The sequence below is a fragment of the Podarcis liolepis genome, assembly GCF_965112155.1.
Source record: "Podarcis liolepis genome assembly, chromosome: 6".
NCBI lineage: Eukaryota > Metazoa > Chordata > Lepidosauria > Squamata > Lacertidae > Podarcis > Podarcis liolepis.
Genome location: NC_139559.1, coordinates 3,866,512 through 3,894,341, shown reverse-complemented (window position 1 = coordinate 3,894,341; position 27,830 = coordinate 3,866,512). Strand labels below are relative to the sequence as shown.

General features: G+C 52.4%; 1 protein-coding gene and 1 pseudogene across 2 annotated transcripts; one reads left to right on the top strand and one right to left on the bottom strand.

The window, feature by feature from the left end:
* Positions 1-1,033: 1,033 nt before the first annotated feature.
* COX4I2 (cytochrome c oxidase subunit 4I2) lies at positions 1,034-27,830 on the top strand. The gene is made up of 5 exons (XM_083507792.1): positions 1,034-1,372; positions 7,136-7,232; positions 19,443-19,604; positions 21,160-21,291; positions 27,271-27,830. The coding sequence occupies exons 2-5, from the start codon at positions 7,136-7,138 to the stop codon at positions 27,405-27,407; spliced, it is 528 nt and encodes a 175-aa protein (XP_083363918.1). The 5' UTR covers positions 1,034-1,372; the 3' UTR covers positions 27,408-27,830.
* LOC310709848 (elongin-C-like) lies at positions 5,845-6,344 on the bottom strand (annotated as a pseudogene). The gene has a single exon. The product of its transcript is annotated as an elongin-C-like (transcript).

Here is a 27,830-nt window from a genome sequence, read left to right as displayed (position 1 = left end):
ACAGGGCAGCTTACAACACGAAAACACAAATCATAATGACAAATGAAAGCAGGTGTGATGCAACAGCCTGCCTCTTCTGATAGTCTCAAATAAATAAAACCCTTGGAACAATTATTGATTTGATTGTAATAAACAAAAATCTGCCCTTATTCCCTTATGAGGGACACAAGAGTCCTTTGTAGGTTCCCAATTGGTAGGAGAAAATAACAGAGGCCAACCAGAGAATATTGAGAAGCAAAGCAGCTCGTAAGCCTGATCTTTATTGATCTGTTGCAACAGGGTGCTCCCCTCACACGCAGGAAAGGAGGAGGAACCCAGAACCCAGGTGTGTCTGCCCTTATCTAGACATTTTAAATTCCCTGCCCTGGAGCTCAAGTCCACTCCTCCATACATCATACATACATCACAGAAGGGGTGTAACTGAAGACCACCCTCCACAAACATCATACCTACATCACAGAAAGGGCGGTCTACAGCAGAAATCTGAGTGCGTTGTTTATCTCCTGTCTGGCAGGTTACCTGTTCATGTTCACTTGATTGGATACCCTGGGTTGCCTGGCCAGTCTTTCGTAATGACAAATACTTAGTTCCTGGGCCAAGTCACAGGCTCACCCTATTCATACACAGACATACCCTCAAGACAGGATTAGTGAAGGAAAAGACAATGGGGAGGCTTTTCCATTTTCCTTGACCTTGCATAGAAATCATTTGGTCAGTTTGGAAGTCAAAATGGTTTCAGGGCTGTTTTCCTGTGGGGTTTCAGACATGTGGTTTGTATATGCAGTTATCTTTTAGAGAAGACCTTAATTTTTTAATTTCACGATGCAGTTAAAAAACGGTGACGGCGCCTCGTCCCAAGGCAGCAGCAGGGGGAGTGCAGCTCTTGGAAATGGAGCCTGGGAAAAAACCCTCTCTCCAGCTCTCCCCCTCCTTCTCCAAATGCTGCAGAGGACTCTTAGCTTGGAGTGTGCAGCCGTGTTTGTGTACAGGAAGGGGTGGGGGGGGTGATTGGCCGGCCTCTGGCCTCTGTCCAAGTCCTGCTTTCTTCTCTCCTTGCTCCTCCTAACTGGCCGCCCTTGCAAATTCTCTATACTGGGGGGGGTGTCTGTAGATGAGGAGCCCCCCCCTTGTTGTCCTCCTCCTCTCCTGGAGCCAGGGGGCTGCAGAGGGGAAGGGGCCAGCCAGCCAGGCAGTGGCCTGGTACATCCCTCCATCTGCCTGCCTGCCTGCACCGGGGTCTGTTCTATAATAAGAGTCTTTGGCAGCTGTTTTGTGCCTTGGCTGCTTGCCAGCCTCCCGGCAGTTGCACTTGGAGAAAGCCTGTTGCCTCCATTTCCCACCTCGTCCGCTCCAGCTCCTTGCTTGTCCCACGGTGAGTACCCTCCCGCTCGCCCTCCTCCAAGCTCTACCAGGGGCACAACGGCCTGGCTAGGCTAGGTAGGTGCTGGCACCTCTGAAGCACCAGGCTGGGAGAACTGCCTTCCTGCTCGGCTCCCCGGCACATAACGGGAAAGTCCGCTTGCCATCCGACTCTGGGGAGGCAGATTTGCCCCCTCAATGCCTCCTCTGCCCCAGATTTCTGCCCGCCGGGCCCAAGGTTTCGGCACTGCACTCCCTCGACGCATTTTCCCTTCTGCGTCTCTTGTTTCCTTTCGCCTTGGAAACTTTCTTTGCTCTCCTCCAGGCCGTGAATGGAGGAGGCCAGAATTTCTTCGGGAACGAAGTAACTTTGTAAGAGTTTGGCGTTACAAGGCAAAGCTTGGCTTCCATTCTCCTCCTCCAGCAATGCCAGGGCAACTCTCCTTCTTGTGCCCCCCACGAGTTTCCGCTTGGATCCCCAAAATGTCAAACAGATGGATCCTATCCCTGCTTTAAAAACTGTCTGGAATCCTCCAGAGCAGAAGAAAGTCTCCTCCATGGTGCCCAGCAAGAGATTTGGGGTATCTGTTGCCCAGTGCCAGGGCCACCCTGAACCCTCTCTCTGCCTCGAGTGCCTTTCTCCGTGTCTAGAGGTCAGACAGGACGGGTCCTCCTCAGCGGCCACCTTCTCTGGTGGCTGCCGGCCAGGACCAGGGGCTGCTGGGACGCTGGAGGGCCGGGGTGTGTGTGCCAGGCCACTTTCACTCCTACTGGCCGAGCTACTGCAGGTGTGGCCAGAGAAAGGCGGCTTCAGGTGTTTAGGATAGCCAGATCTCTAGGCCTCTGGCATCGAGGAAGCTGCCATCGGGTGGACCATTTATTCTGCCACCCTCTCTCCCTTCCACCCACCCACTGCCGGTCTGATTTCGGAGACAGGGCTTGTATCTCGGGCAGCTGACACCTTCCAGGAGTCAACAGAAGCTGGGTGGAAAGAGGGCTGTGGTGTGACTTGCAGGATTAGGGATGCTTGACCTATCCAGGGCTGTGCACACACCGTGCATTTAAAGCATGTGACTTCCCCCCAAGGATCCTGGGAACTTTAGTTTGTAAAAGAGGCTGGGAATTGGAGCTCTGTAAGGGGTGCGCTGTGGGTTAAACCACAGAGCCTAGGGCTTGCCGATCAGAAGGTCGGCGGTTCTAATCCCCGCAACGGGGTGAGTTCCCGTTGCTCGGTCCCTGCTCCTGCCCACCTAGCAGTTCGAAAGCACATCAAAGTGCAAGTAGATAAATAGGTTCTGCTCTGGCGGGAAGGTAAACGGCGTTTCCATGCGCTGCTCTGGTTCACCAGAAGCGGCTTAGTCATACTGGCCACATGACCCGGAAGCTGCACACCGGCTCCCTCAGCCAGTAAAGCAAGATGAGCGCCGCAACCCCAGCGTCATCCGCAACTGGAGCTAACGGTCAGGGGTCCCTTTACCTTTAAGGGGTGAACTATAGTTCCAAGGATTCTTAGGAGGTCCAGAGGTTGGGCAACACGAGAACGGGGCCTTTTCAGTGGTGGCTCCCCGCTTGTGGAATGCTTTCTCCAGAAAGGCTCACCTGGCGCCGTCATTACATATCTTTAGGCACCAGGCAAAAGGAACACTTTTTTGTCTTTGGATTGGCTTGGGATGTTTTAATTTTATCAGGGCCATCTTTACCCGAGGGTGCAAGGGGTGCAGGGCACCTGGGTGCTGAATTCTGGGGGGCGCCTGGCGCCCGCTGCTGAAGCCTCCTAAGCTCTTAACTATCTACCTGTTATGAAATAATAAATAATTTTGATCAAGCTAGAAAAACAAAATACGTAGGTATTACCGAAATGTATATCTACTGTTTCACTAAAGGACTTTTGACTTTGTGCGCTCATTTACCAAAGATGTGCCGGTGCTTGTCATTCACAACGGTGGCACTTGTCATTCTCAACGGTGCCATGCACTCGAAATTAACTAAATTTGGGGGCGCTGGGCGGATCTTTGCACCCTGGTGGCGCATATGCTAAAGACGGCCCTGAATGTTGTTCATAAAAAGAGAAAAGATTTTGCCTTTTAGATTTTTTTAAGGCTGGTTTTAATGTGTGCATAAAAAATTGTAAGTCGGAGCTGCCGTGGCAAAAAAGCGACGAAGAAATTTAATAAATATTAATAACAATTTACAGTGGTACCTCAGGTTACAGACGCTTCAGGTTACAGACTCCGCTAACCCAGAAATATTACCTCGGGTTAAGAACTTTGCTTCAGGATGAGAACAGAAATCGTGCTCCGGCAGCGGGAGGCCCCATTAGCTAAAGTCGTGCTTCAGGTTAAGAACAGACCTCCAGAACGAATTAAGTACTTAACCCGAGGTACCACTGTATTGTGGTGATGATGATGATGGAGTGGCAGTGTGCTTTAAATGTGCTTTTAAGGCTTGGCGTGCACATAGCCCTGGATAGCTTAATCTCCCCTGATTGAATGAGTCTCGTAAAGATTAGAAAATTAATGGAGAGGGCTATCGAAGGCTCCTAGCCATGACAGCTCTGCTCTGCTCCACAGCTGGAGGCAGCAATTCTTCTGAATACCAGTTGCTAGAAACTGCATACAGTAGTACCTCGAGTTAAGTACCAAGTAAGATTGTCTTCCATAAACATGGTTTTAACAATGAGTCCGTAAGTGACTGTGGAGGCCAATTCTAGATCCACACGTCCTTCCACAGTGGGGACATTGGTTTCTGGGCAGGAGTTTATCACGGTGAGGGTTTGCCAAGCGTGCCTTCCTCTTAGCACGTTTCTCCCTTTTGTCCTGAGTTCAAGTGTCTTCAAAGTTCATGACACCTGTGGTAAAGGCTGTTCTCCAACTGGAGCGCTCGCAGGCCAGTGTTTCCCAATTGTCGGTGTTTATAGTACATTTTTAAAGATTTGCCTTGAGACAGTCTTTCAACCTCTTTTGTTGACCACCAGCATTAAGCTTTCCATTTTTAAGTTTGGAATAGAGTTGTTGCTTTGGAAGGTGATGGTCCAGCAAGTGCGGATGGATGCAATGATGGAATACTGAATGGTATAGTTTCTGTAAAATATGCAGGGACTTATGATATGTAAAATGAACCATGGAAAGAGAGGAAGGGAAGTCAATGATATATTAAGGATGTAAAAATGAGTACTTTAAATTGTGAAACAGAAAATACAATATACAAAAAAAGAGAAAGAAACTGCAACAAGGGAGAAATGTTCTTGTGCCTGGGTTCTGCTTGCAGGTTTCCCATAACAGGCCCCTGTGAGAACAAGATACTAGCCAAGATGGGCTATTGGGCTAACTCAGCAGAGCCTCTTTCTTATATCCTTCTATTCACAACAACCCTCTTTCTACTTGGCCCCTAAGAAAGCAACTTCTTCTTCTGCCATGTGGTGGATCTTGGAGGGTGTCGGAAGGGTGTCCCTCTGTTCAGGGCATGATGCGCACCCTGCACGAGTGCTCCGCTTGGCTGATTTCCCACACATGTCCCTGGGCCCCCGGGTCCTGTGTCACAAAGTGCTGGACTTTGGAGCATAAAAAGTGCAATTCCCGGAAAGTCCACTTTGCCCCGCATTCCGAGCCCAGACGCAGCCAGAAAGCTCACAAGCGGAGCAAAAGGCTTCTTCTCTCTTGCTATTTATTCCCAGCATCTGGTCACCAGCGGTAGAGATCCCCTGAATATGGAGGTTCGGCTTTGCTGTCCTGTCCTTGCTCTGAAAAGTTTTGGAGTGTGAACTGTATCCAGACGACACGGTTACCAGTCCTTTCCAGATATTTCTTCTTCTTTTTTCTTCCCCCCACTAAATTAGCATGTTTATTTGTCAGTTGGTAAGAAGTCTGTTACTTATGTAAGCAGCCAAACAAAATCAGAGCATGATAATAATAATAATAATAATAATAATAATAATAATAATAATAATAACAACAATAATAATAATTTATTATTTGTACCCCGCCCATCTGGCTGGGTTTCCCCAGCCACTCTGGGTGGCTTCCAACAAAGATGATAAATACACTAAAATGTCACATATTAAAAACTTCCCTGAACAGGGCTGCCTTCAGATGTCTTCTGAATGTCAGGTAGTTGTTTATCGCTTTGACATCTGATGGGAGGGCGTTCCACAGGGCAGGCGCCACTACCGAGAAGGCCCTCTGCCAGCTTCCCTGTAACTTGGCCTCTCGCAGTGAGGGAACCGCCAGAAGGCCCTCGGAGCTGGACCACAGAACGATGGGGGTGGAGATGATCCTTCAGGTATACTGGACCAAGGCCGTTTAGGGCTTTAAAGGTCAGCACCAACACTTTGAATTGTGCTCAGAAACATACTGAATGATTCCTATGCAAAATCACTGTGAGCAATAGCTTCTGCAGTGACCATTACACGTCTTAACCAAACATACAGAATATTGCCATATGAAAAAGTTACTACCTGAACTACATGCATTAAATATTGGGAGGAAAAAAGGTTTACATTTTTATTATAATTTACTTTAACAATCTAAGAGGTTTGCGGCCATCAGCAGTTCCAGTGCAATTTCAGGTGCAATTGGAAATCCAGGGATCTCTGTAGGGCTGTTAGTGTAGCGAACCTTATAGGTGAAATACATGCATACTTTGGATAGGACGTGGGAAGGAATCTCTCTGAAATTCACTTCATTTGTTTAATTTTCTGCAAATTGTCGTGAACCATTCAACATAGCTTTTATTGTTCCCGATGTGAGTGCAGGCTCTCTTTCAACTATGAACTCATGGCCGTCCGAGGATATCAATTTCACATACATAACATCAGGGCCTTCACAGCCCCTATATATCTTCTCTTCTCCATCCATCTCTTCTTATCAGATGCTTGGTTCTTTGCCCCTGGAGCCTTTGCAATAATATCTCTGCCCTGCCGGCGCCCGAAAGATATTCGCCGAGTAGCCTCTCAGGCCCCTCAAGGTTCCAGCCGGGACAATCACCCTCCCTCTGCCCAAAACCCTCCAGATATTTCTTCAGAACATAGATTTAATGTGCACAGGGGTGCGTGCGTGTGTGTCTCTCAGCCTAAACTACCGGTACCTCACAGGGTTGTTGTGAAGATAAAATGGGAAAGGGAGCACCACGTGCACTATCTGGAGCTCCTTGGAGGAAAAGGTGGGATAAGAATGTAAAGAAATCATAGAATTATAGAATCATAGAGTTGGAAGGGACCCAAGGGCCATCTAGTCCAACCCGCTGCAATCTCAGCTGGGTGCATTCCTGGGGGTTGGACTAGATGACCACTGGTGTTCCCTTCCAACCCTAAAACCATGTGATTCTGTGATTATTGCTCTGGTCACTGACTTATGTAGACCACCCTGAGTGAGAAAAGGGTGGGATAAAAATATGATAAATCAATAAGTAATAAATTCCTTTTTTAAAAAAGGCCTTGGTGAAGACTTGACGTTTTCATCCCCAAAAAAGTTTTTGATTTGAGTTCCTACTGAAATGAGGCTGCATTTTAATGTTTCATTTTAATCTTGTTTTTAAGTTGTATTTCAATCAATTGTTTTTATACCGGTGTTAGCCGCCCTGAGCCTGGCCTTGGCTGGGGAGGGCGGGGTATAAATAATTTTTATTTTTATTAAAAATTATTTATGCTTTTCATTTTACAATGAAAACAAAACATAAATTTGAATCCTTCCACATCATATTTCGACTTCCCTCACCCCTTTTCTTCGGTTTCTTACACTTACACTGTTTTTTACTGTAATAAAATCCCTTGGCCTTGCAGATGCTGTCGCTGCCGTCCTTGCGGGTGGGCATCCTGACCGGAAGAAGGGTCCTGGCTGCTGCTGGTGTCCGAGCAGCCCATGGGCATGGCGGACATGGTAAGTGATGCTCCTGCTGTCATCTCTTGCTCCCGTTGTCCTTTGGGGCAAGTGGTCCCCTTCTAAAGGGGGGGGGGCATGGCTTGAGTTCTCTAACAGCTCTCAGCACCCAGAACAAACTTCAGTTCCCACGATTCCTTGGGGGAAGCCAGGACTGTTGAAAGTGGCGTTGTGTTGCTTTAGATGTATGAGGAAGATGTGGCCTACTTTTTAAGGTGCAGGTAAGGACGCGGGTGGCGCTGTGGGTTAAACCACAGAGCCTAGGACTTGCCGATCAGAAGGTCGGCGGTTCGAATCCCCATGACGGGGTGAGCTCCCGTTGCTCGGTCCTTGCTCCTGCCAACCTATCAGTTCGAAAGCACGTCAAGGTGCAAATAGGTCAGCGGTTCGAATCCCCACGATGGGGTGAGCTCCCGTTGCTCAGTCCCTGCTCCTGCCAACCTAGCAGGGGTAGGTATGGTCAGGGGTCCCTTTACCTTAAGTGTGTTGCCCAGCCCTCGGTGTTGTTAGTAGGGATGCGAGTGGCGCTGTGGTCTAAACCACTGAGCCTCTTGGGCTTGCCGATCAGAAGGTTGGCGGTTCGAATCCCCGCGATGGAGTGAGCTCCCGTTGCTCTGTCTGGAATGCGGATCCTACCCAGGGCCGACCCAGGACATTTTGGCGGCTGAGGGAAACCACAAAACGACACCCCTTTCGATCCCCATTGGAGAAAGCTGCATATTCGTGGGTTGCACAGGGTTGGATGAGGGGGCTGGATCCCCAGGGACCTGTCCAAATCTTACCATCGTTATGCCCCATCATTCTCCCCGGACACTGAGGTCCAGCGCCGAGGGCCTTCTGGTGGTTCCTTCGCTGTGAGAAGCCAAGTTACAGGGAACCAGGCAGAGGGCCTTCTCGGTGGTGGCACCCGCCCTGTGGAACACCCTTCCGGCAGCCCTGTTTAGGGAAGCTTTTAATGTTTAATAAGTTATTGTATTTTAATATTCTGTTGGAAGCCGCCCAGAGTGGCTGGGGAAACCCAGCCAGATGGGCGGGGTATAAATAATAAATTATTATTATTGCTATCTATTATTCTAAATTATGAACCTACCCAGATCATCATTAGAGTGCCTTCTTAGTGTGCCTTCTCTATGAGAGGTCCAGAGGGTGACAACATGACAGCGGGCCTTTTCGTTGGAGGTTTCTAAGCAGAGATTGGATGGTCATCTTCCATGGATGCTTTAGCTGAGATCCCTGCATGGGAGGGGGTTGGACTAGATGACCCTTAGAGGTCTCTTGCAACTCTACAATTCTATGAAGACTGCATTAAGCGTCCCAGTGTGATCCAGTTCCAAAACCTTTGCAGCTTGTTGAACCCAAAAAGGAGGCGGAAAAGAAGGAGTCAGCCTCAAGAGATCTTCCCTCCTTGCAACTTGCACTTGAGAGCTAATCGCCGTAATGGCGAAAACAGTAACATTGCGTTGACACAGTATAATTAAGGAAGCAAACTACACTGGTAATAATATATTTGGAAGAACTGCAAAGACAACAGATAAAACATTGACAATGCAGCAGCCACCCAACCATCACACCCCCCCCCAAAAAAAACCTCCCCACAAGCAGAACATATAACTCACCAGCATTTTGCAAACAAAATTAGGGACGTGCTTTTGGCACCCCAGTTTCCATAAAAAGGATCTCTGCTGAGGCCCCCCCAGAAAAAAATCATTACATATTGCGGAAGGCTGAACATGTAGCTTCTGGCTCTCGTTATATTTATTTACTCAGCAGTAGTAAATGCTGATTTCAAAGCCGAGGCGGTATGTTTGTTGAGTTAAAAATACACTAGAATACTAGTCATCCGACAATGGCTTATCAGCAGTTTGAATTGCAAGGTTCTGCAGGAATAATCAGATGCACAAATATAAGCTAGGGGACGTCTGGTTTAGCGGTGCAGGTGAAAAGGATCTAGAGGTTTTAGTAGACCAAAAGCTTAACATGAGTCTACAGCGCGATGCAACAGCAAATAAAGTGAGTGATATTCTAGGCTGCATCTACAGAAGTCTAGTGTTCAGATCAAGGGAACTCATTTTGTTGTTTAGTTGTTTAGTCGTGTCCGACTCTTTGTGACCCCCTGGACCAGAGCACGCCAAGCACTCCTGTCTTCCACTGCCTCCCGCAGTTTGGTCAAACTCATCCTGGTAGCTTCAAGGACACTGTCCAACCATCTCGTCCTCTGTCGTCCCCTTCTCCTTGTGCCCTCCATCTTTCCCAACATCAGGGTCTTTTCCAGGGAGTCTTCTCTTCTCATGAGGTGGCCAAAGTCTTGGAGCCTCAGCTTCAGGATCTGTCCTTTCAGTGAGCACACAGGGCTGATTTCCTTCCGAATGGAGAGGTTTGATCTTCTTGCAGCCCATGGGACTCTCAAGAGTCTCCTCCAGCACCAGAATTCAAAAGCATCCATTCTTTGGCGATCAGCCTTCTTTATGGTCCAGCTCTCACTTCCATACATCACTACTGGGAAAACCATAGCTTTAACTATGCGGACCTTTGTGGGCAAGGTGATGTCTCTGCTTTTTAAGATGCTGTCTAGGTCTGCCATTGCTTTTCTCCCAAGAAGCAGCCTTTTTTAATAGTCCTACTCTATTCTACCTTGGTCAGACCACACTGTCTGGAATACTGGAATACTGTGTCCAGTTCTGGGCATCACAATCTAAGAAGGAGATTGCCAAGCTGGAAGGTGTGCAGACGAGGGCAACCAAGAGGGTTTTGGCAACCAAGCCTTATGAGGAGCAGGAGCAGTTGAGCACAGAGCTATTCCCCTATAGATTGATCTCCACCACAGACAGGCTAAGCGTCACCCATCAGATGGCCTGTGATATAGACAGAATTCTCCTACAGGGAATGTAGAATCCCCTCTGAGCAGTTTAACTCCAGGCTCAAAAGAATACAAGGCTTAAAAGCAATCCTGTTTTGAGCCTGCTGTCGCCGTAGGGATTGTGTTTTGATGACGTCTACGATGCTGTTTTTACTGCCGTTTATTTCACGGTAATATTTGGCTTGCTTGGGTTTCTGCAAGCCTCCCTGAGTTTCATTTTATCAGAGAAAATGGTTACCTTGACATGTGCTCCTTGGAGATGATGGTGCAAAACATCTGGAGGGATGGTTTGGCACAAGGGAAAAGGGCAAAACACCTCTCTCTCTCTCTCTCTCTCTCTCTCTCTCTCTCTCTCTCTCTCACCATGTGGCTCAAAGTTGCATAAAACCCAGTTCAATCCTCAGACAGAGTCAGCTGCAGAGGGGCTGGTGGTCTCTAGCTTGGCCATGTAGCCTGCTTTACAAGCCTCTAATTTGAAGGGGTGTCAAGAGCAGGGGCGTAGGAAGGGCGTAGGGGGTGGGCTGCCCCGGGTGCCACTCTGGGGCCTGCCTCCCCCCAGCTGTAGAGCGGCCGAGTGCGCACGCAGTCTGTATGGGCACCGCTTGCACGGCGTCCATATGGGCTGCTTCTTGCACAGTGACTGTACAGGCTGCCGCGCATGTGCACTCTGTACAGGATGCTGCACATGTGCAGTCCATACAGGATGCCGCACATGCGCACATCATAGAGGATGCCGCTCGTGCAACAGCCCCTACAGTCGCTGTGCAAGTGGCAGCTCATACGGAGTGCTCATGTGCGGCATTCCGTACGGAGTGCGCATGCGCGGCAGCCCATACGGTCACTGCACATATGCACTCCATACGGGATGCCACACATGCACAGTCTGTACAGACGTCACGCGTGCGTCACTGGGCGGTTCGCCCCACTCCAGGTGCCGGAGAGGGTTCCTCGGCCACTGGTCAAGAGTACAGGTCCTCTATTTCAGAGGCTCCCACAGACCACTTGAAAGTGGCTGAGGGTCTTGATTTTTCTGCCCGTTGTAGCAATCATAATGTGCCAGGCTAGATGCAGCAGGCTTTTCAGTCGTAATCTTTATTGCTTCCTTTATTTCTTACATATATATTGCACACTGCTGTATTGCAATTTGCATTCCACAGAATTAAAATTGCAGTACAATAAATAAAAAAAATACATAAGAGACGGAGCCGTAAAAACACAATATAAATCAATTGGGTTCTTTGTTTATTTTGTTTCAGAAACTTTATACATCGATCGATTGGTTTTATAAAATAAAAAAAACCCTCAAAGCAGTTTATAAAAAGATAATGCAATGTTATGTACTGAGTTGAATAGGATCCAAAAGGCAGCAGTCTGATTGGTCCTAGAACAATGCAGCAGTCTGATTGGTCTGCAGGAGCCACCCAATCCAGCTCCAGGTGGAAGTGAATCCACAACCTGATTGGCCTACAGGAGAATTCCTGAATTAGCCAATCACATGCAGCATATTGTGTAAATAATGTATATAAAGCAGATATTGTGAGGGAACTTCCATTCCTCCTCACCACTATGAGCATGAGCATGAAATCCACTCTCGACAACAAGTATATTTCATGCAAGAAAAAACTACAACCATACTGTAAAGCATACAAAAGTTAAAATACTAAAACAGATTAAAATTGCCTCAACTTCCTAAATATCTGGCTTGTCTTGTCTAAGCAAGTATGTTGTTTGAAGCTCTCCGCTATGTTTGCTCAGTTTGAAGCTCTCCCCTATGTATGTGAAAGCCCTGCCAGTACGATTGCGGTTTCAAGATAAAAGACCCCTGAGAAGGGGGACCTGCAGGGCTCTTGCAGGGGTTGCCTACCCAGAGTTTGCAGCACTCAGACAGGTGACTGGGCAGGTTGATGTGTCACCTGGTCACAGCCTCCCCTGCTATTAGCCGAGATTCCAGCATTGCAGGGGGTTAGACTAGATCAGTGTTTTTCAACCACTGTTCTGCGGCACACTAGTGTGCCGCGAGATGTTGCTTGGTGTGCCGCGAGATGTTGCCTGGAGGGAGGCGGGCGAGTCGGGCGACGAGAGGCGGGGCGGCGGCGGCGAGGAGAGGCCGCCCAGCGCGGGGCTCTCGCCGTCTGCCTGCCTGGCTGCCTGCGAGCTCGGCGGGCAGCGCCTCCGTCCGCAGCGCCCGCCTTGCGGCTCTCATTCCCTGCCTGTGCTGGTCCCGGGGGTAAGGTACCGTGAGTGTAGCAGAGTCCACACGAAGAGGGGCGAGGTCCGATGCAGAGAGCCGGGCGGGGAACAGGAACGCTGGAACAGAAGGCCGAGCAGGGAACAGGAGTACCGGATAGTCAGGAACAGGAAGCCGAGCAGGGGACAGGAGTACCGGATAGTCAGGAACAGGAGGCCGAGCAGGGATCAGGAACACAGGAAGGTCCGAAGCCAACAACGACGTTGCTCCCGCAACCCGGGGCCGGGCTGACTGGGCTTTTATCCTCTTCTAAGGCCAGGGGCGGTCCCGGTCCCCAGGAGCCCCACCTCCTCTGGCCTTAAGGCGAGCACTCCTCCTGGGGGCAACCAGTTCCCTTCGCCTCTCTGCCCTAAGCCTCTGCAGATCAGGAGAGGCCGAAGGGTTACTGGGCCCTGGAGGAGGCTCACCTGTGGCCACTGAGTCATCAAGCCCCTCTGGGGCCAGAAGGGCTTCACCTGGGGCCAGCTCCTGATGCACTGCCACAGGTGCAGGCTCTTCAGCATCTAGGCCTTGCCCCAGTTCAGCCGGCCCTGGAGGCGGGGACTCCTGTGCAGGCTGGGATTCCTCTGTTTCATCCTCCGAATCGGAATCCCAGGCCATCACACCATCCCCCCTCCCAGGCCCCCCCCTCAACCGAGGGTCCGGACCCAGCTTGCCGGGGTACGTCGCATGGAACTCTCGGAGGCAGGCAGGTGCGTGGACGTTGGCCGCTGGTTCCCAGGAACGGTCCTCCGGTCCGTACCCCTTCCAGTCAATGAGATACTGCAGCTTTCCCCTGCGGTATCGGGAGTCCAGGATGCGTTCCACCTCGTACTCAGGCTCTCCCCGAACCAACACTGGCTGCGGTCGGGGACGGTTCGGGTGGAACTCGTCGGGTGGGGCCACCGGACTCAAAAGGGACCTGTGGAAGACCGGGTGAACCTTCAGGGTTGCGGGTAACCGGAGACGGAATGCCACAGGAGAGACTTGGTCTACGATAGGGAACGGGCCGGTGAAGCGGGCGTCCAACTTCCGCGAAGGTCGAGAGGGGTGGAGGTGGCGAGTGGAGAGCCAAACCAGGTCACTGACGCGAAGTTCCGGCCCCACCTGGCGGTGGCGGTCGGCCTGGGCTTTGTACGCTTCCTTGGCCTGGTGCAGTTGCTCCACCAAAAGCTGTTGCTGGGACTGGAGCTCTTGAAGCCACTCCGTCACCGCCGGGACCACGGATGCCGGCAGCACCTCTGGAAACAGCCGTGGGTGATAACCATAACTGGCCTGGAACGGGGTCTGCTGGGTGGACGCATTCACCGCGTTGTTATAGGTGAACTCCGCCAATGCCAGGTGGTCGACCCAGTCATCCGCTGGTAGCTGCAGTAACACCGGAGGTACTGCTCCAGCACCGCGTTCGCCCGTTCCGTCTGGCCATCGGTCTGTGGGTGGTAGGCTGACGAGAGGCAGACCTCTGTCCCGAGGGTCTGGGGTAATGCTCGCCAGAACCGGGATGTGAACTGAACGCCCCGGTCGGACACCACGCGCTCAGGTAGTCCATGCAGGTGGAAGACATGCTGAAGGTACAGCTGAGCAGTTTCCTTGGCTGTGGGTACAGATGGACAGGGAGCGCAGTGCACCATCTTGGTGAAATGGTCGGAGAAAACCAGAAGGCAGGTACAGCCACGAGACGAGGGTAAGTCCACTACAAAGTCCAACGAAACTGTGTGCCAAGGGCGCGGTGGAACTGGCAATGGCTGAAGTAGGCCGGGAGGTCGCCCGGTAGGTCCCTTGGCACGCCGGCAGACATCACAACCAGCAACGTAGCGAGCCACGTCGGCCTTCAAACGGGGCCACCAAAACTCACGACTGACCAGATGGGTGGTCCGATACCGTCCAAAGTGCCCCGCTGCTGGGGCATCATGGGCCATCCGGAGAACCTCCAGCCGCAGTGGTCCTGGCGGGATGTACAGACGACCGTGGTGCAGCAGGAGGCCCTGATGCAGGACCAGCCCCGGATACTGTGGGCTGGACCCTTCAGCCAGCTCCCGGAGTCGTTCCTGGGCCCAAGCGTCGACCCGCTGCTGTTCCCGCACCCGAACCTGCAGTGGCTGCGCCTCCTGGGTGGCCAGGAATGCAGCCGGAGGTAGGATCGTGGTGGGTTCTGCTTGCTGTACCGTGTCTGCGTTGTCTTCAGGTTTCCGGGACAGGGCATCCGCCTTCTGATTCTGAGAGCTAGGGATGTAGCGGATCCGAAACTGGAACCGGGAAAAGAACAACGCCCACCGGATCTGTCTTTGGTTCAGCTTGCGGGTGGTCTGGAGGTACTCCAGGTTCCGGTGGTCGGTTCTCACCTCCACCGGATGTCGTGCCCCCTCAAGATGGTGGCGCCAGACCTCAAAGGCTACCTTGATGGCCAGTAGTTCCCGCTCCCACACAGTATAGTTACGCTCCGCTGGTAGGAGCTGGCGGGAATAGAAGGCACAGGGTAAGAGTGGCGCTTCAGGACCAATCTGTTGAGACAAGACGGCACCGAGAGCCGTACTGGAGGCGTCGGTCTCCACCACAAAGGGTCGAGAGGGGTCAGGATGTTGTAAGATTGGTGCCCTCTGGAAACAGGCCTTCAACCCCTGAAACGCCTCCTCTGCCTCCTTGTCCCAGGAAAACGGCGTCTTTGGGCGCAGTAGCCGGGTCAACGGGGTGGTGCGATGAGCATAATCAGCGATGAAGGTCCGGTAGTAATTGGCGAACCACAGGAAACGTTGTAGGTCCTTGCGGTTCCGGGGTGCCACCCATTCTTGAACCGCTGTCACCTTCCCCGGGTCCATTTGCACCCCATCCGGAGAGAGCCGGTGACCAAGGAAGTCCACAGTCCGCTGATGAAACTCGCACTTGCTGAGCTTTGCGTACAAACGGTGCTCACGCAAGCGCTGCAGCACGGTCCGGACATGTCCCTCATGGCGAGCCGGGTCACGGGAGTAAATCAGTATGTCATCCAAATACACCACCACGTACTTGTCTAACAAGTCCTGAAACACGTGGTTGATGTAGCGTTGGAACACAGCAGGCGCGTTGCACAACCCGAAAGGCATAACCAAATATTCGAACTGCCCGTACCGGGTCCCAAACGCTGTCTTCCACTCATCCCCGGCTCGGATCCGAATCAAGTTGTAGGCCCCCCGGAGGTCCAGCTTGGTGAACACCTGTGCCCCTTGCACCCGCTCCAGCAGCTCCGAGATAAGGGGCAAGGGGTACCGGTCTGGGACGGTAATTTTGTTCAGGGCTCGGTAATCATGGCAAGGGCGGAGTTCCCCACATTTCTTCTTAACGAAAAGCACTGGTGCCGCGGTAGGCGAGGTGGAAGGCCTAATGAACCCACGCTCCAGGTTCTTGCGCAAGAAGTCCTGCAAAGCCTCGCGCTCTGGCTCTGTTAGAGAATATAAGCGACTCACTGGTAAAGGCGCTCCGGGTTAGAGGTCTATGCCGCAGTCAAAAGGCCGATGCGGCGGCAGCTGGTCTGCCCCCCGTTCCTCGAACACGTCCTGGTAGTCCTGATACACGGCTGGGAGCGTGGGTGCTGCCTCCTCTGAGGGCGCGGCCGCCAGCGTCCCGGATTGAGCATGGGAACATGGGTCTGGGAAGTGCACGGTCCGTTTGACCCAGTCAATCTGAACGTTGTGGGCTTCCAGCCAGTCCATCCCGAGCACCAGGGGGAAGCGGGGCATAGAGGCAATGTCCAAAGTTCGCAACTCCCGGTGCTGCTGGAAACACAGGACCAGGGGCTGGGTCTCCTGAGTAATGGCACCTGAACACAGAAGTCGTCCGTCAATCGCTTCCACCTGGACCGGTACTGGCTTGTTCCGAAGTGGCACCTGATGATGGGCGGCAAAAGCAGCGTCCATATAGGAGCGGGTTGCCCCTGAATCTACCAAAGCATGGGTGAGGATCCAGGGCCCACCTGGAGGGTATAAACGTACCGAAACCATAAGATGTTGCAAGTCCATTGGTGCAGGCCCATTCTGCGCGGTTTGGGACCCCCGGTAGCTAGGGCCATCAGCTACTGGGGTTGGCGGTTTCCCTGCGGCTGGCGTTTCTCAGGGCAGGACCGAGCGAAGTGTCCACTTCCGCCACAGTAAAGACAGAGATATCCCTCCCGACGCCGCGCCTTCTCTGCGGGGGAAAGGCGTGGCCGCACTGCCCCGAGCTGCATAGGCTCCTCCGTTAAATCAGTTGTGACCGTGGGGCTGCCGGAAAAAGCTGGTGCCGTGAACTGGAAGTGTCGGCGACCCCGGGCCTGACGACGATCCTCCAACCGGTCGTCTATTTGTAGACTCCGTTGAATGAGAGTGTCTAGCGTGGTGGGGCGTTCCATTGTGGCCAACTGGTCCAGTACCTTGTCCGAAAGCCCTTCGAGATACTGATCCCGCAGTGCTGAATCATTCCAGGTCAAGTCCTGTGCCAACAGCCGAAACTCCGTGGTATATGCGGCCACCGTGGACTTGCCCTGTTTCAAACGCCGAATCGCCCTTGTTGGCTTGACTCCCTTTCTGGGGGTTGCCGAACGCGGCCTCCAAACGATTGCAAAACCCCGTATAGTCTGCCAGCAAGGGGGAGTCTTGCCTGAGTAGCGGCAACGCCCACTTGGCCGCCTGGTCCTTTAACAAACTAATCAAAAAGTGCACCTTGGTGCGGTCGTCAGGAAAGTTCCGGGCTCGCCCCTGAATATACAGCTTGGCCTGGGCCAGGAACATGGGAAAGCTGGCCGGGGCTCCATCAAATTTCTCAGGCAAAGCCACTGGGTACTTGCCAGGAGCCGGGGCGTCGGCCCCAGGAGCCGGTAGGGCTTCCAAGCGTTGCTGAAGTGCCACAACCGCGTCACTGAGCTGCTGCACGGTGTGAGTCAAGGCCTGGTTCTCCTGGGCCAAAGCCACCAGTGTAGCCGCCTGGTCAGCCATGGCCTCTGGCTCTTCCCGAACGCACCCCTACGAAGGGGGAGTGCGGGGGTGGCGGGAGCAAACTGTGCTGGTCCCGGGGGTAAGGTACCGTGAGTGTAGCAGAGTCCACACGAAGAGGGGCGAGGTCCGATGCAGAGAGCCGGGCGGGGAACAGGAAAGCTGGAACAGAAGGCCGAGCAGGGAACAGGAGTACCGGATAGTCAGGAACAGGAAGCCGAGCAGGGGACAGGAGTACCGGATAGTCAGGAACAGGAGGCCGAGCAGGGATCAGGAACACAGGAAGGTCCGAAGCCAACAACGACGTTGCTCCCGCAACCCGGGGCCGGGCTGACTGGGCTTTTATCCTCTTCTAAGGCCAGGGGCGGTCCCGGCCCCCAGGAGCCCCGCCTCCTCTGGCCTTAAGGCGAGCACTCCTCCTGGGGGCAACCAGTTCCCTTCGCCTCTCTGCCCTAAGCCTCTGCAGATCAGGAGAGGCCGAAGGGTTACTGGGCCCTGGAGGAGGCTCACCTGTGGCCACTGAGTCATCAAGCCCCTCTGGGGCCAGAAGGGCTTCACCTGGGGCCAGCTCCTGATGCACTGCCACAGGTGCAGGCTCTTCAGCATCTAGGCCTTGCCCCAGTTCAGCCGGCCCTGGAGGCGGGGACTCCTGTGCAGGCTGGGATTCCTCTGTTTCATCCTCCGAATCGGAATCCCAGGCCATCACACTGCCCCTGCCAAAGCTCACCCAGCCAAGCTGCGCTCTCCTTCCTGCCTCGCTTTGCTGCCTCCTCCCCCCCCACCCCCAAAGCTTGGAGGTTCCCCGGCGCCAACCCGCAGGTTTGACCCCCTTCTCACACCTGTTCGCGCTCCTTGCACGGAATGGGGCGGATGGGGAGGAACGGGGCTCGCCGCTGCCTCCGCTCGCCCTCCCCCCTCCGCCGGCGTTCCCGTGATTCTTCACTTTTTGGCGGTTGGCACAGAAGGAAGGCAAGGGGGAGGGGAAAAAATTGAAACTTAGACTTTCGTGCGTCCCTCCCGGCGTGACGCTGCGCGCTGACGTCACAGGGCTGTAATGGTGGTGTGCCTCGAGATTTTTTTCATGAAACAAGTGTGCCTTTGCCCAAAAAAGGTTAGGAAACACTGGACTAGATGATCTCTGGGACCCATCCATCTCTACAATTTTGTGATTCTATGGTGAGACATTGTACTATTTAAATGAGAGGCAGTGCACAAATTAAAAGTGAAATAAAATGAAAAACATTTTAAATTTTTAGTATTTTTTAAAATTCAGTGGTGCCAATCTATTTAGTGTAAAAAATGGTAAAGGTAAAGGACCGCTGGACGGTTATGTCCAGTCAAAGGCGACTATGGGGTTGTGGCACTCATCTCACTTTCAGGCCAAGGGAGCTGGCATTTGTCCACAGAAAGCTTTCTGGGTCATGTGGCCAGCATGACTAAACCGCTTCTGGTGCAATGGGACACTGTGATGGAAACCAGAGCGCACGGAAACGCCATTTCCCTTCCCACCAGAGTGGTACCTATTTATCTACTTGCACTGGCATGCTTTCAAACTGTTAGGTTGGCAGGAGCCGGGATAGATCAATGGGAGCTCACTCCGTTGCGGGGATTCAAACCGCCGACCTTCTGATCGGCAAGCCCAAGAGGCTCAGTGGTTTAGACCACAGCATCACCCGCATAATTAGTATATGCAATTTTAATGCAAAAATGACAACTTTTTAGCTTGGGGGGGGGGAATGTATAAGTGGCCACCCTCATGGCTGGTGTGGGGATTGTTAGGATATTTCCGTTCCACCTTAAAAGGGAGCAGGATGTTTGTGTCACAGCCTGCGCATTTCCTGTTCACAGGATGTTTATGTTTGCTATTGCTTTCGTTTTCTCTCTGTCTGAGACACTGTCGCAGGCAGTCATGTCTTTCTTTGTTCTGATCAACGCTGAATAAAGCTTGTAAATAATGCTCTCCTGCGTGCAACTTTTGGCTGTGCATTATCTGCTGATAGAGTGTGCATGAGCTCTAGAAGAAACTCATGTCGCTAATTGCTGATACTGCGTGACTATGGGAGATCAATGGATCGTCCGGCAAACGGCTTGGGGCCATGATGGACTTTATCTCCCTGGCAGTATCCCAACAGGGATGTGCCCTAGCCATGCTCAGGTTCCTCTCTGCTGTTCCTCTTTCTCCCTAGTTGCGGCCCAAGAAGATCTCTCGGTGCCTATGTATTATGACACGCGCAGCTACCCGCTCCCAGACGTCCCCTTCTGCAAGGAGCTGGACACTTCGCAGAAGGCCCTCAAGGAGAAAGAGAAAGGATCCTGGAAGCAGCTGAGCAACGAGGAGAAAGTGGCCCGTACGTAGCAACAGACTGGCCCATCCAGGGATGACCTGCTGGGCTGGAGGAACCTGGGCATCCCCACAGGGCCAAGGCGATGTTTTGTGAGCAGCCTCTGTAGGGTCAAGCCACAGGCAAGATAGAGGCTGTACCCTAAGTTGCCAGCCTTTTGGGATGTGGGAGTAATTTAACTCCCATTTAAAGGTGAATCACACTTTCTGCCATAAAGGGAGATACGGCCACCCTTGGAAATTCACACTTACCTGAATTTTGCAATGCAACACTTACCTGAATTTTGCAATGCAATTCTCCAAAGGTATTGTTCTGTTTTCCTTTGGACCACTTCAGCAAGGCCAAGAGGGGGTGGTCTTGTGGTCTGGGCAGCCCAGGACCCCCAGACCCCAGGGAGGTCACTCCAGTGCTGCTTATGCAGCGGTTTGACTTCACCCTCGGAGGCACACTCCATTGTCTCTCGAGACAGATGGCTGCCCACTATATTCTCCAGCCATGCCACATGTATAAAAATGCATCCATAAGGGGGAAAGTGAGCGTATCAATGAAAGTTAACATACAAAATGCATCTTATCTGGAGCAATTGCTCACAAAAATGTGCGAGCGAGCAAAAATTGTGAACGAAAATTTGGGAAGCATGTGCTCTAAAGTGCTGAAGAATTTTCATCAGCATGAAAGGAGAGCTTTTAAGCCAGTGAGAATAAGTTTTCTCACCCTGAGATATTACTCAGAGCCAATTAGAGGGAAAGGAGGTGAGTTGGCCACTGAAGATGGGCTCCTGGGGTTACTCTGGAGAAGGTTTGCAGGAAGGACACCAAGGAGTTGTTGTTCTGCCTGCTCCAAAGCTAAGCGTTTAGGAACACTGAAAAGACAAAGCACTTCGTTTTCAAGAGAATGGAGGGCATGTTCTGTTATGTATAAATGTACCTTCAGGGAAAACACACCTTAAGGCGCTCCAAAATATTAGAGCACTCCAAATCATTTGCAGAAAACAGATCTAGCTGGAAGTATCCCTCAGAGATCTGATTCAATTGTTGCACCGCATCTCTTAATTCTTATTACAGTGGTACCTTGGGTTACAAACTTAATTCGTTCCGGAGGTCTGTTCTTAACCCAAAACCGTTCTTAACCTGAGGCGCACTTTCACTAATGGGGCCTCCCGCTGCCGCCGGCACACAATTTCCGTTCTTATCCTTGGACAAAGTTTGTAACCTGAGGTACCACTTCCAGGTTAGCGGAGTTTGTAACCTGCAGTGTTTTATAACCTGAGGGGTTTGTAACCCAAGGTACCACCGTATTGTATAATGATAGGATTGTTGCATCATCTTAGAAGGGGGCATGGCTGTGATGTTCACGAAGGGGTCCCTGCACGTCTGAATTTTCTGTTCCGCTCCTGCCTGGAGCTGCCATCTTTGGCTGCCCATCACACCTGCATGGGAGACAGGGAACAGCCGGGGCCCCCCTGCCAATCATCCGGAGGGGCAGGCAAGTAAAGGCACAGAGAGCCTGAGCAGGGGAGGTGGGTGGTGTGGATCCTGACCCTGCTGTGCTTGCCTTGCAGTGTACCGGCTCAAGTTCCACCAGAGCTATGCAGAGATGAACAGGCCCTCCAGCGAGTGGAAGACGGTCCTTGGAGGAATTTTCTTTTTCATCGGCTTCACGGGATTGATTGTCTGGTGGCAACGGGTCCATGGTACGGAAGTGGGAAGAGGAGGAAGAGGCGGAGGAGGAGGAGGAGGAGGAGGAGGATGGGTGGCTGTGGTGTGGATGAGAATCCCAGTGGTGTTTACAGAGCTCCCACCCTTTCCTGGGCATCTGTGAGTCTTCCAAGGCAGGCAGAAATACAACCGGTGCTGCCTCCTCCAACAGCCGCATTCCTGGGCCAGATGGTGGCTTCACCTGTGGAATTTTGCTCCTACGCACCACTGCTGAAAGCACAGAGCCTCACCTGTGCTGGGGGAAGTACTTTGAATTTAGGGGGGGTTTTGTTTCCAAAGCCACCATATGCTGAGGCAAATCATGGGCTCATCTACGCAAGAGGGCTGGAAGCCTCTCTCACAGGGAAGGACCATAGTTTGAGCATCCGCCTTGCATGACAAAGGCCCAAGGTTCAACCCCCAACATCTCTGGGTAGGGCTGCGGACGCCCCTGCCTGAAATGCTGCAGAGCTGCTGCCAGCCAGAGTTGACAGCACTGAGCTAGGTAGAACAATGGCAGACTCAGTATAAGCTAGCTGGTTGTATTCCTGTGTAAAAATAGCCTAACTCGGAAGGTGCTGGACTCTTTGTTGTTGTTGTTTAGTCATGTCCGACTCTTCCTGACCCCCTGGACCAGAGCACGCCAGGCACTCCTGTCTTCCACTGCCTCCCGCAGTTTGGTCAGACTCATGCTGGTAGCTTCGAGAACACTGTCCCACCATCTCGTCCTCTGTCATCCCCTTCTCTTTGTGCCCTCCATCTTTCCCAACATCAGGGTCTTTTCCAGGGAGTCTTCTCTTCTCATGAGGTGGCCAAAGTCTTGGAGCCTCAGCTTCAGGATCTGTCCTTCCAGTGAGCACTCAGGGCTGATTTCCTTCAGAATGGATAGGTTTGATCTTCTTGCAGTCCATGGGACTCTCAAAAGTCTCCTCCAGCACCAGAATTCAAAAGCATCAATTCTTCCGCAATCAGCCTTCTTTATGGTCCAGCTCTCACTTCCATACATCACTACTGGGAAAACCATAGCTTTGACTATACGGACCTTTGTTGGCGAGGTGATGTCTCTGCTTTTTAAGATGCTGTCTAGGTTTGTCATTGCTTTTCTCCTGAGAAGCAGGCGTCTTTTAATTTCGTGACTGCTGTCACCATCTGCAGTGATGATGGAGCGCAAGAAGGTAAAATCTCTCACTGCCTCCATTTCGTCCCCTTCTAGTTGCCAGGAGGTGATGGGCCCAGTGGCCATGATCTAAAGAGATTCTAAATAAGAGTTTGGATGGCTGCCTGCCAATAATTCTTGTGATTCCAGCATTGCAGGGAGTTAGACTAGATGACACGTGGGGGTCCCTTCCAACTCTACCCTCTTTGATTCTGGGATTCTACTCTGCCTGGCAGCAATTCTCCACCCCAGAGGGCTTTCCCCACGGGAGATGCTAAGGATTGAACCACGGACCTCTGGCATGCAATACATCGACTTTACCACTGAGCTACGCAGCCCCTCCCCAAATTGAAGCCCAAGGTAGACATCTCACTTGGAGCAGCACCTATCCAGATTCCCCTCCCAGGCAAAGCTTCCTTGTACAGGACCTCTTTCGTCCTTTGTGTCTGAACCAGACTGGATTTATCTGTCTCGGTAGGTGAGGCATCGGTGGAAATCCAGCCAATTTGGCTGCTTGAATCCTTCCCCTCCCTTTCTTCTTTCTACCATTATTGGTGGGTGATTTTTCCAGGCTGTCTTAATGCTTCCCCTTCATTTCGTCTGGGTCGTGCTCCCACTGCCTGGCTGCAGACGTAGGCTGTGCTAAGACATAATGGCTTGAGAAAAGAGGTCTTGAGGCAGGCAGCCTTCGCTCCTGGTTCACGCTGCCCGTGATTCTGTAAATGCCATTTCCCCACTTAGGCCAAATCTACGCATGAAGCAGAATGAGGTCAGAATTAGGTGGGTCAATTAGACTGGGCTGCTTCAGATTGCTAGCAGAGGATAATACATCTGAACGCTCATGGGTGTTGAACCAAGCAGAAATGTAGCACACCAGGGAAAGAAAACCAGTAAAAAACCAGCATATCAGTGGAACCTGTCTTGATGTGCTGGATTTCCAAGTGCAGGCAGATTACTATTATTTTACATTTATAACGGAGCGTTCGAAAACAGGGCTCCAACCTCTGCAGCTTGAAGTGGAGCAGTGCATCTGGCCAAGGCAAGACTCCACGGCTTCATTCTGCTCTACTGAACATTCAGCCTCCACCGACTTAAATATAAGTGTGTCAGAGAGTGGGTGGATGTGTAAATTAAAAAGCCTCAAGCTTTCCTTTCTACGGATAATCCGAGCTGCCCTCTTCTGAACCATTCCCAGCTCTGCACAATCCTTTGAGAGACGGGACAACCAGAGCTCTCCTGCTTGCCTGGAGTTTCCAGAAGCGAACCATAAATGTAGCCTGGATGTGGGGAGTTGTGATTTCTTAAGAACGTACGAAGAGGGTCTGGTGGATCAGGCCCATCTGCCCATCTAGTCCACCATCCTCTTCTCACAGTGGCCCACCAGACGCTTGTGGAATCTTCTTCCAATGTTCAGCTTCACTACTGACTCCGACAGGCCTGAGCATTTAGAAGATCGCTTTGCCCCCATGTCAGGCACTGTGCTGGTCCCGTGGGTTACCCGAGAGGCGAGGTCCAAGTCCGGTCTGGGGTCAAAGGTGCAACATGGAGGCAGTCCGTAGTAGCTGAAGCTGGGTGCAGGGCAGGGAGTCGGGTGAAGTCAGGAACAGGCTTGCAAGCCGGGAGCCAGGGCAGGTCGGAAGCTCAGGCAGGAAAGCAGGACAGGGTTCAGGCAGGAACTAGCAACCAACAATGTTGCTCCCGCAACTTGGGACTGGGGCTGGCCGGCTTTTATCTGCCCTGAGGCATAGGGCGGCCCCGAACTTCTGGTGACTAGCCTCTCCTGGCCTGGAGGCGAGCACCTCCTGCGGGTTCCCTCCGCCTCTCTGCCCTGAGCCGCAGCAACTCCGGAGGCTGGGGGGTTACCGGACCCAGAGGCAACCTCCGCTTCCTCTGACGGGGCTGAGAGTGGAGCACCTGCAGGCAATGGGTCCTGCATCACCTCAGGAGCTAGAGCAGACTCAGCTGACGCCTGCACCTGAGGATCCAGCACAGGTGAGGACCCTTCAGGCTCATGCCGCAGCCCCGGCTCAGCTGGTTCTGGAGGCGGGGAATCCTGTGCAGGCTGGGATCCCTCAGGTTCAGCATCCGAGTCCGAATCCCAGGCCATCACAGGCACAAAAGCAAACAACTTGGAAGGTGTCTGCTTCAAGCCTTGCATCCACGGCTGGGAAATGACCTGCCTAAATCAGCCCTGAAAAAGCTTTTTGGTTTCTGCAGCGTTCCTGCTGCTGGAAGATGCTTTCCAGCAGAGGGAGCACATGCGTCTCCTAGCTGCGCACCCCAGCCATTCCCCAGGCCAGGCCTCTCTGCCCACAGCTGATGTTCCTGGACCATTGGGGAGTAAACAACCCACAGCCAGCCATGTCAGCCCTGCGCTCCTGGAAATCAGGGTGGGGAGGAACAAAGGGGCCGCTGTTTTCCTCGCACTGGTCTGATGCCCATGGAGCTGTTTTCCTGGATTTGCAATAACAGCCCATCTGCCAAGTGAGGGGTGTGGAATGGCGGGGGGTGGCGGGCTCGGAAAGGAGGAGAAAGGCCAGTTCTGTTGCCTGCCTTTGCAGCAACAGCAGCTCTGGGCTGTTCCCCTTCATGCGTAGAAAACCTGCAGGGATGGTGGGGCCCAGTTTATGTGCGCAGCCCAGCGGCAAAGGGCGAGGAAATTAGCGCACCCACTTTCTCACTCTGCGTGCTGTGCTGGAGGTTGCAGAAGAGAACTTCACCCCAGGCAGAATTCAGTTTGTTTGGATGCAGAATGGCATTTTTTTTTTTTTAAGTGCACCTAGAAAGCTAAGGGTGGGCCTAATCACTGGCCACAGATTCTCACAGGGCAGGCAAAAAGAAAAAGAAAAAAGGATGTTGCAGAGCTGGAGAAGGGGAATGGATGGAGCAGTTCCCCTGTAGGAACGTAAGAGGAGCCTATTAGACCAGACCAGTGGCCCACCTGGTTCAGCGTCCCGTTCTCAGTGGCCAGCCAGATTCTTGTAGGCACAACAGCATCTCTTCCCTCCTGTGGTTCCCAGGAAGGAACCTGCTTTTTAGTTCAGAGAAAAGGCAGGTGAAAGGGCTCATGATAGGTAAAGGTAAAGTGACCCCTGACGGCGCTCATCTCGCTTTATTGGCCGAGGGAGCTGGCATACAGCTCATGGGTCATGTGGCCAGCATGATTAAGCCGCTTCTGGCGAACCAGAGCAGCGCACGGAAACGCCGTTGACCTTCCCGCCGGAGCGGTACCTATTTATCTACTTGCACTTTGATGTGCTTTCAAACTGCTAGGTTGGCAGGAGAGGGGATCGAGCAACGGGAGCTCACCCCGCCGCGGGGATTCGAACCACCAACCTTCTGATCGGCAAGCCCTAAGCTCTGTGGTTTAACCCACAGCGCCACCCAGAGAAAGGTTTTTTCCTCCCTCTCTCATAACTCTAGAACTCGGGGACATTCCACGGAGCTGAATGCTGGAAGGTGGTGTGATAGCGCCAAGGTCACAGGTTTGATCCTCGTATGCACCTGCGGCATATTCCTGCATTGCAGGGGGTCAGACTAGATGATCCCGGGGTTCCTTCCTATTCTATACTTCTAGGATTCTGATTCTATGCAGGACAGATAAAAGGACTTCACGCAGCACAGTTGAAACTCTGATAGTGACGGCCGCCAAGTTGGATGGCTTTGAAAGAGTAGACAAATTCGTGGAGGAAGCTACTAACCATGACGGCTATGCCCCTCTGTTATTGGAAGACGCAGGCCTCTTGCTGGGAGTCAGAAGTGAGGAGGCGGCTGTGATATTCCAGTCCTTCCCATAGGCATCTCCTGAGCTGCTTTGCGAAAGATGTTGCTGCACTAAGTGGGCCTTTGACCTGATCCAGATTCGGGGCTCTGTTTGTGTTGAAAGAAATCTTAGCAGAAGTGCATTTCACTCCATTAGCCAGTTGACTAAACCTGAACACTTGTCCTGCAAAGCACAAATGCTAACAGAATTGTAGAGTCGGAAGGGACTCCACGAGCCATCTAGTCCACCCCCTGCAAGAATCCCTGACAGATGGCCATCTTGTTTAAAAACCTCAGATGAAATGGCTTTGCTTTTTGTTAAGGTGTGGCTGGGTCTTAAGAGGATTTGTCTTAAAACAGGCTAAGATGGCACCCACAAGCTGCAGGTTTTAGAGGATACTTACCAATTAAAGCTTCCATCCTACACATCCTTATCCCTTGAAGTCTCTGGGACTGACATCTGAGCAGGGATGTGGCCCAGGTTGTAGCCCAACTAGGAACTTTGCTGTGCTCTATTCTGCGTTCCCAAGGCAGGGTGTGTGTTTGTGTGTTTGGGCCCCCGTCCACTTTTTGGTCTTACATATGGAGTAACAACCATACACCGGGGTGGGAACCTATAGACCAGCGGTTCTCAACCTGTGGGTCCCCAGATGTTGTTGGACTACAACTCCCATCATCCCTGAGCTCTGGCCTTGCTAGCTAGGGGTGATGGGAGTTGTAGTTCAACAACATCTGGGGACCCACAGGTTGAGAAAGGCTCCTATAGACCCTCCAGATGTTCCTGGACTACACGTCCCATCATCTCTCGCTGTTGGCCATGCTGGCTGGGTCTGATGGGAGTTGGAGTCCAGCCATATCTGGAGGGCCACAGCTTCCAGTCACCCCACCCCCTCAAAGAAAACAAACTACTTATTGTCTTTCTACCCCTTGACCACCCTGGAACAGGATTTGGGAGGCATCAAGGGTCTCCTAACCAGTGCGGGACAACCTTCCCTGTGACCTGCTTATGATCTTTCTGTTGCCCTCCTCACTCGGCCTTCCCCCGTTGCCTTGACAGTGTTCCCCCCGAAGCCGCACACCTTGACCGACGAGTGGAAGGCCAAGCAAATCAAGCGCATGCTGGACATGCGCATCAACCCTGTGGACGGCTTCTCCTCCAAGTGGGACTACGACAAGAACGAGTGGAAGAAGTAGAGCGTGGAGGCGGAAGTCGGGGAGAGGCAGCCACGGATCCTGCACGTTCAAGGCAGAATTGACCGCCCCGAGGGTGGCAGCTGGGGCGACGCCTCCCACACTGCCCATGCCCCTACCAGCCCCCTTTGGATCACCTCCCCATGGCCTGAGCCTTCCCAAATCCACCCAATGTGCCTTTGCCTTCCTGGAGCTGCAGGAAGGGTCTCCGTTCCACTGCAGAGAGACTGGCCTAGCCTCTGCCAACCTGGTGCCCTCTGGCTGTTCTGGACTACAGCCCCCGGCAGCCCTTGCCAGCACAGCCAAGGTCAGCAGGTCAGCCGAGACTGGATTGGACCCATGCCTCTTTGCGTGGCCTTTCCAGCAGCTCCTCTTAAGCAGCCTTGCTCTTTCCCTCCATGCAATAAAACACTACGTTGTCCATCA

What these genes read in the sequence shown, in the direction of transcription:
- COX4I2 (XM_083507792.1), top strand. Translation starts at nt 7,136, where the DNA reads ATGCTGTCGCTGCCGTCCTTGCGGGTGGGCATCCTGACCGGAAGAAGG. An exon ending in CCATGGGCATGGCGGACATG is followed by an intron (nt 7,233 to 19,442) that starts GTAAGTGATGCT and finishes CTTTCTCCCTAG; the next exon opens with TTGCGGCCCAAGAAGATCTC. An exon ending in CTGGTGGCAACGGGTCCATG is followed by an intron (nt 21,292 to 27,270) that starts GTACGGAAGTGG and finishes TTGCCTTGACAG; the next exon opens with TGTTCCCCCCGAAGCCGCAC.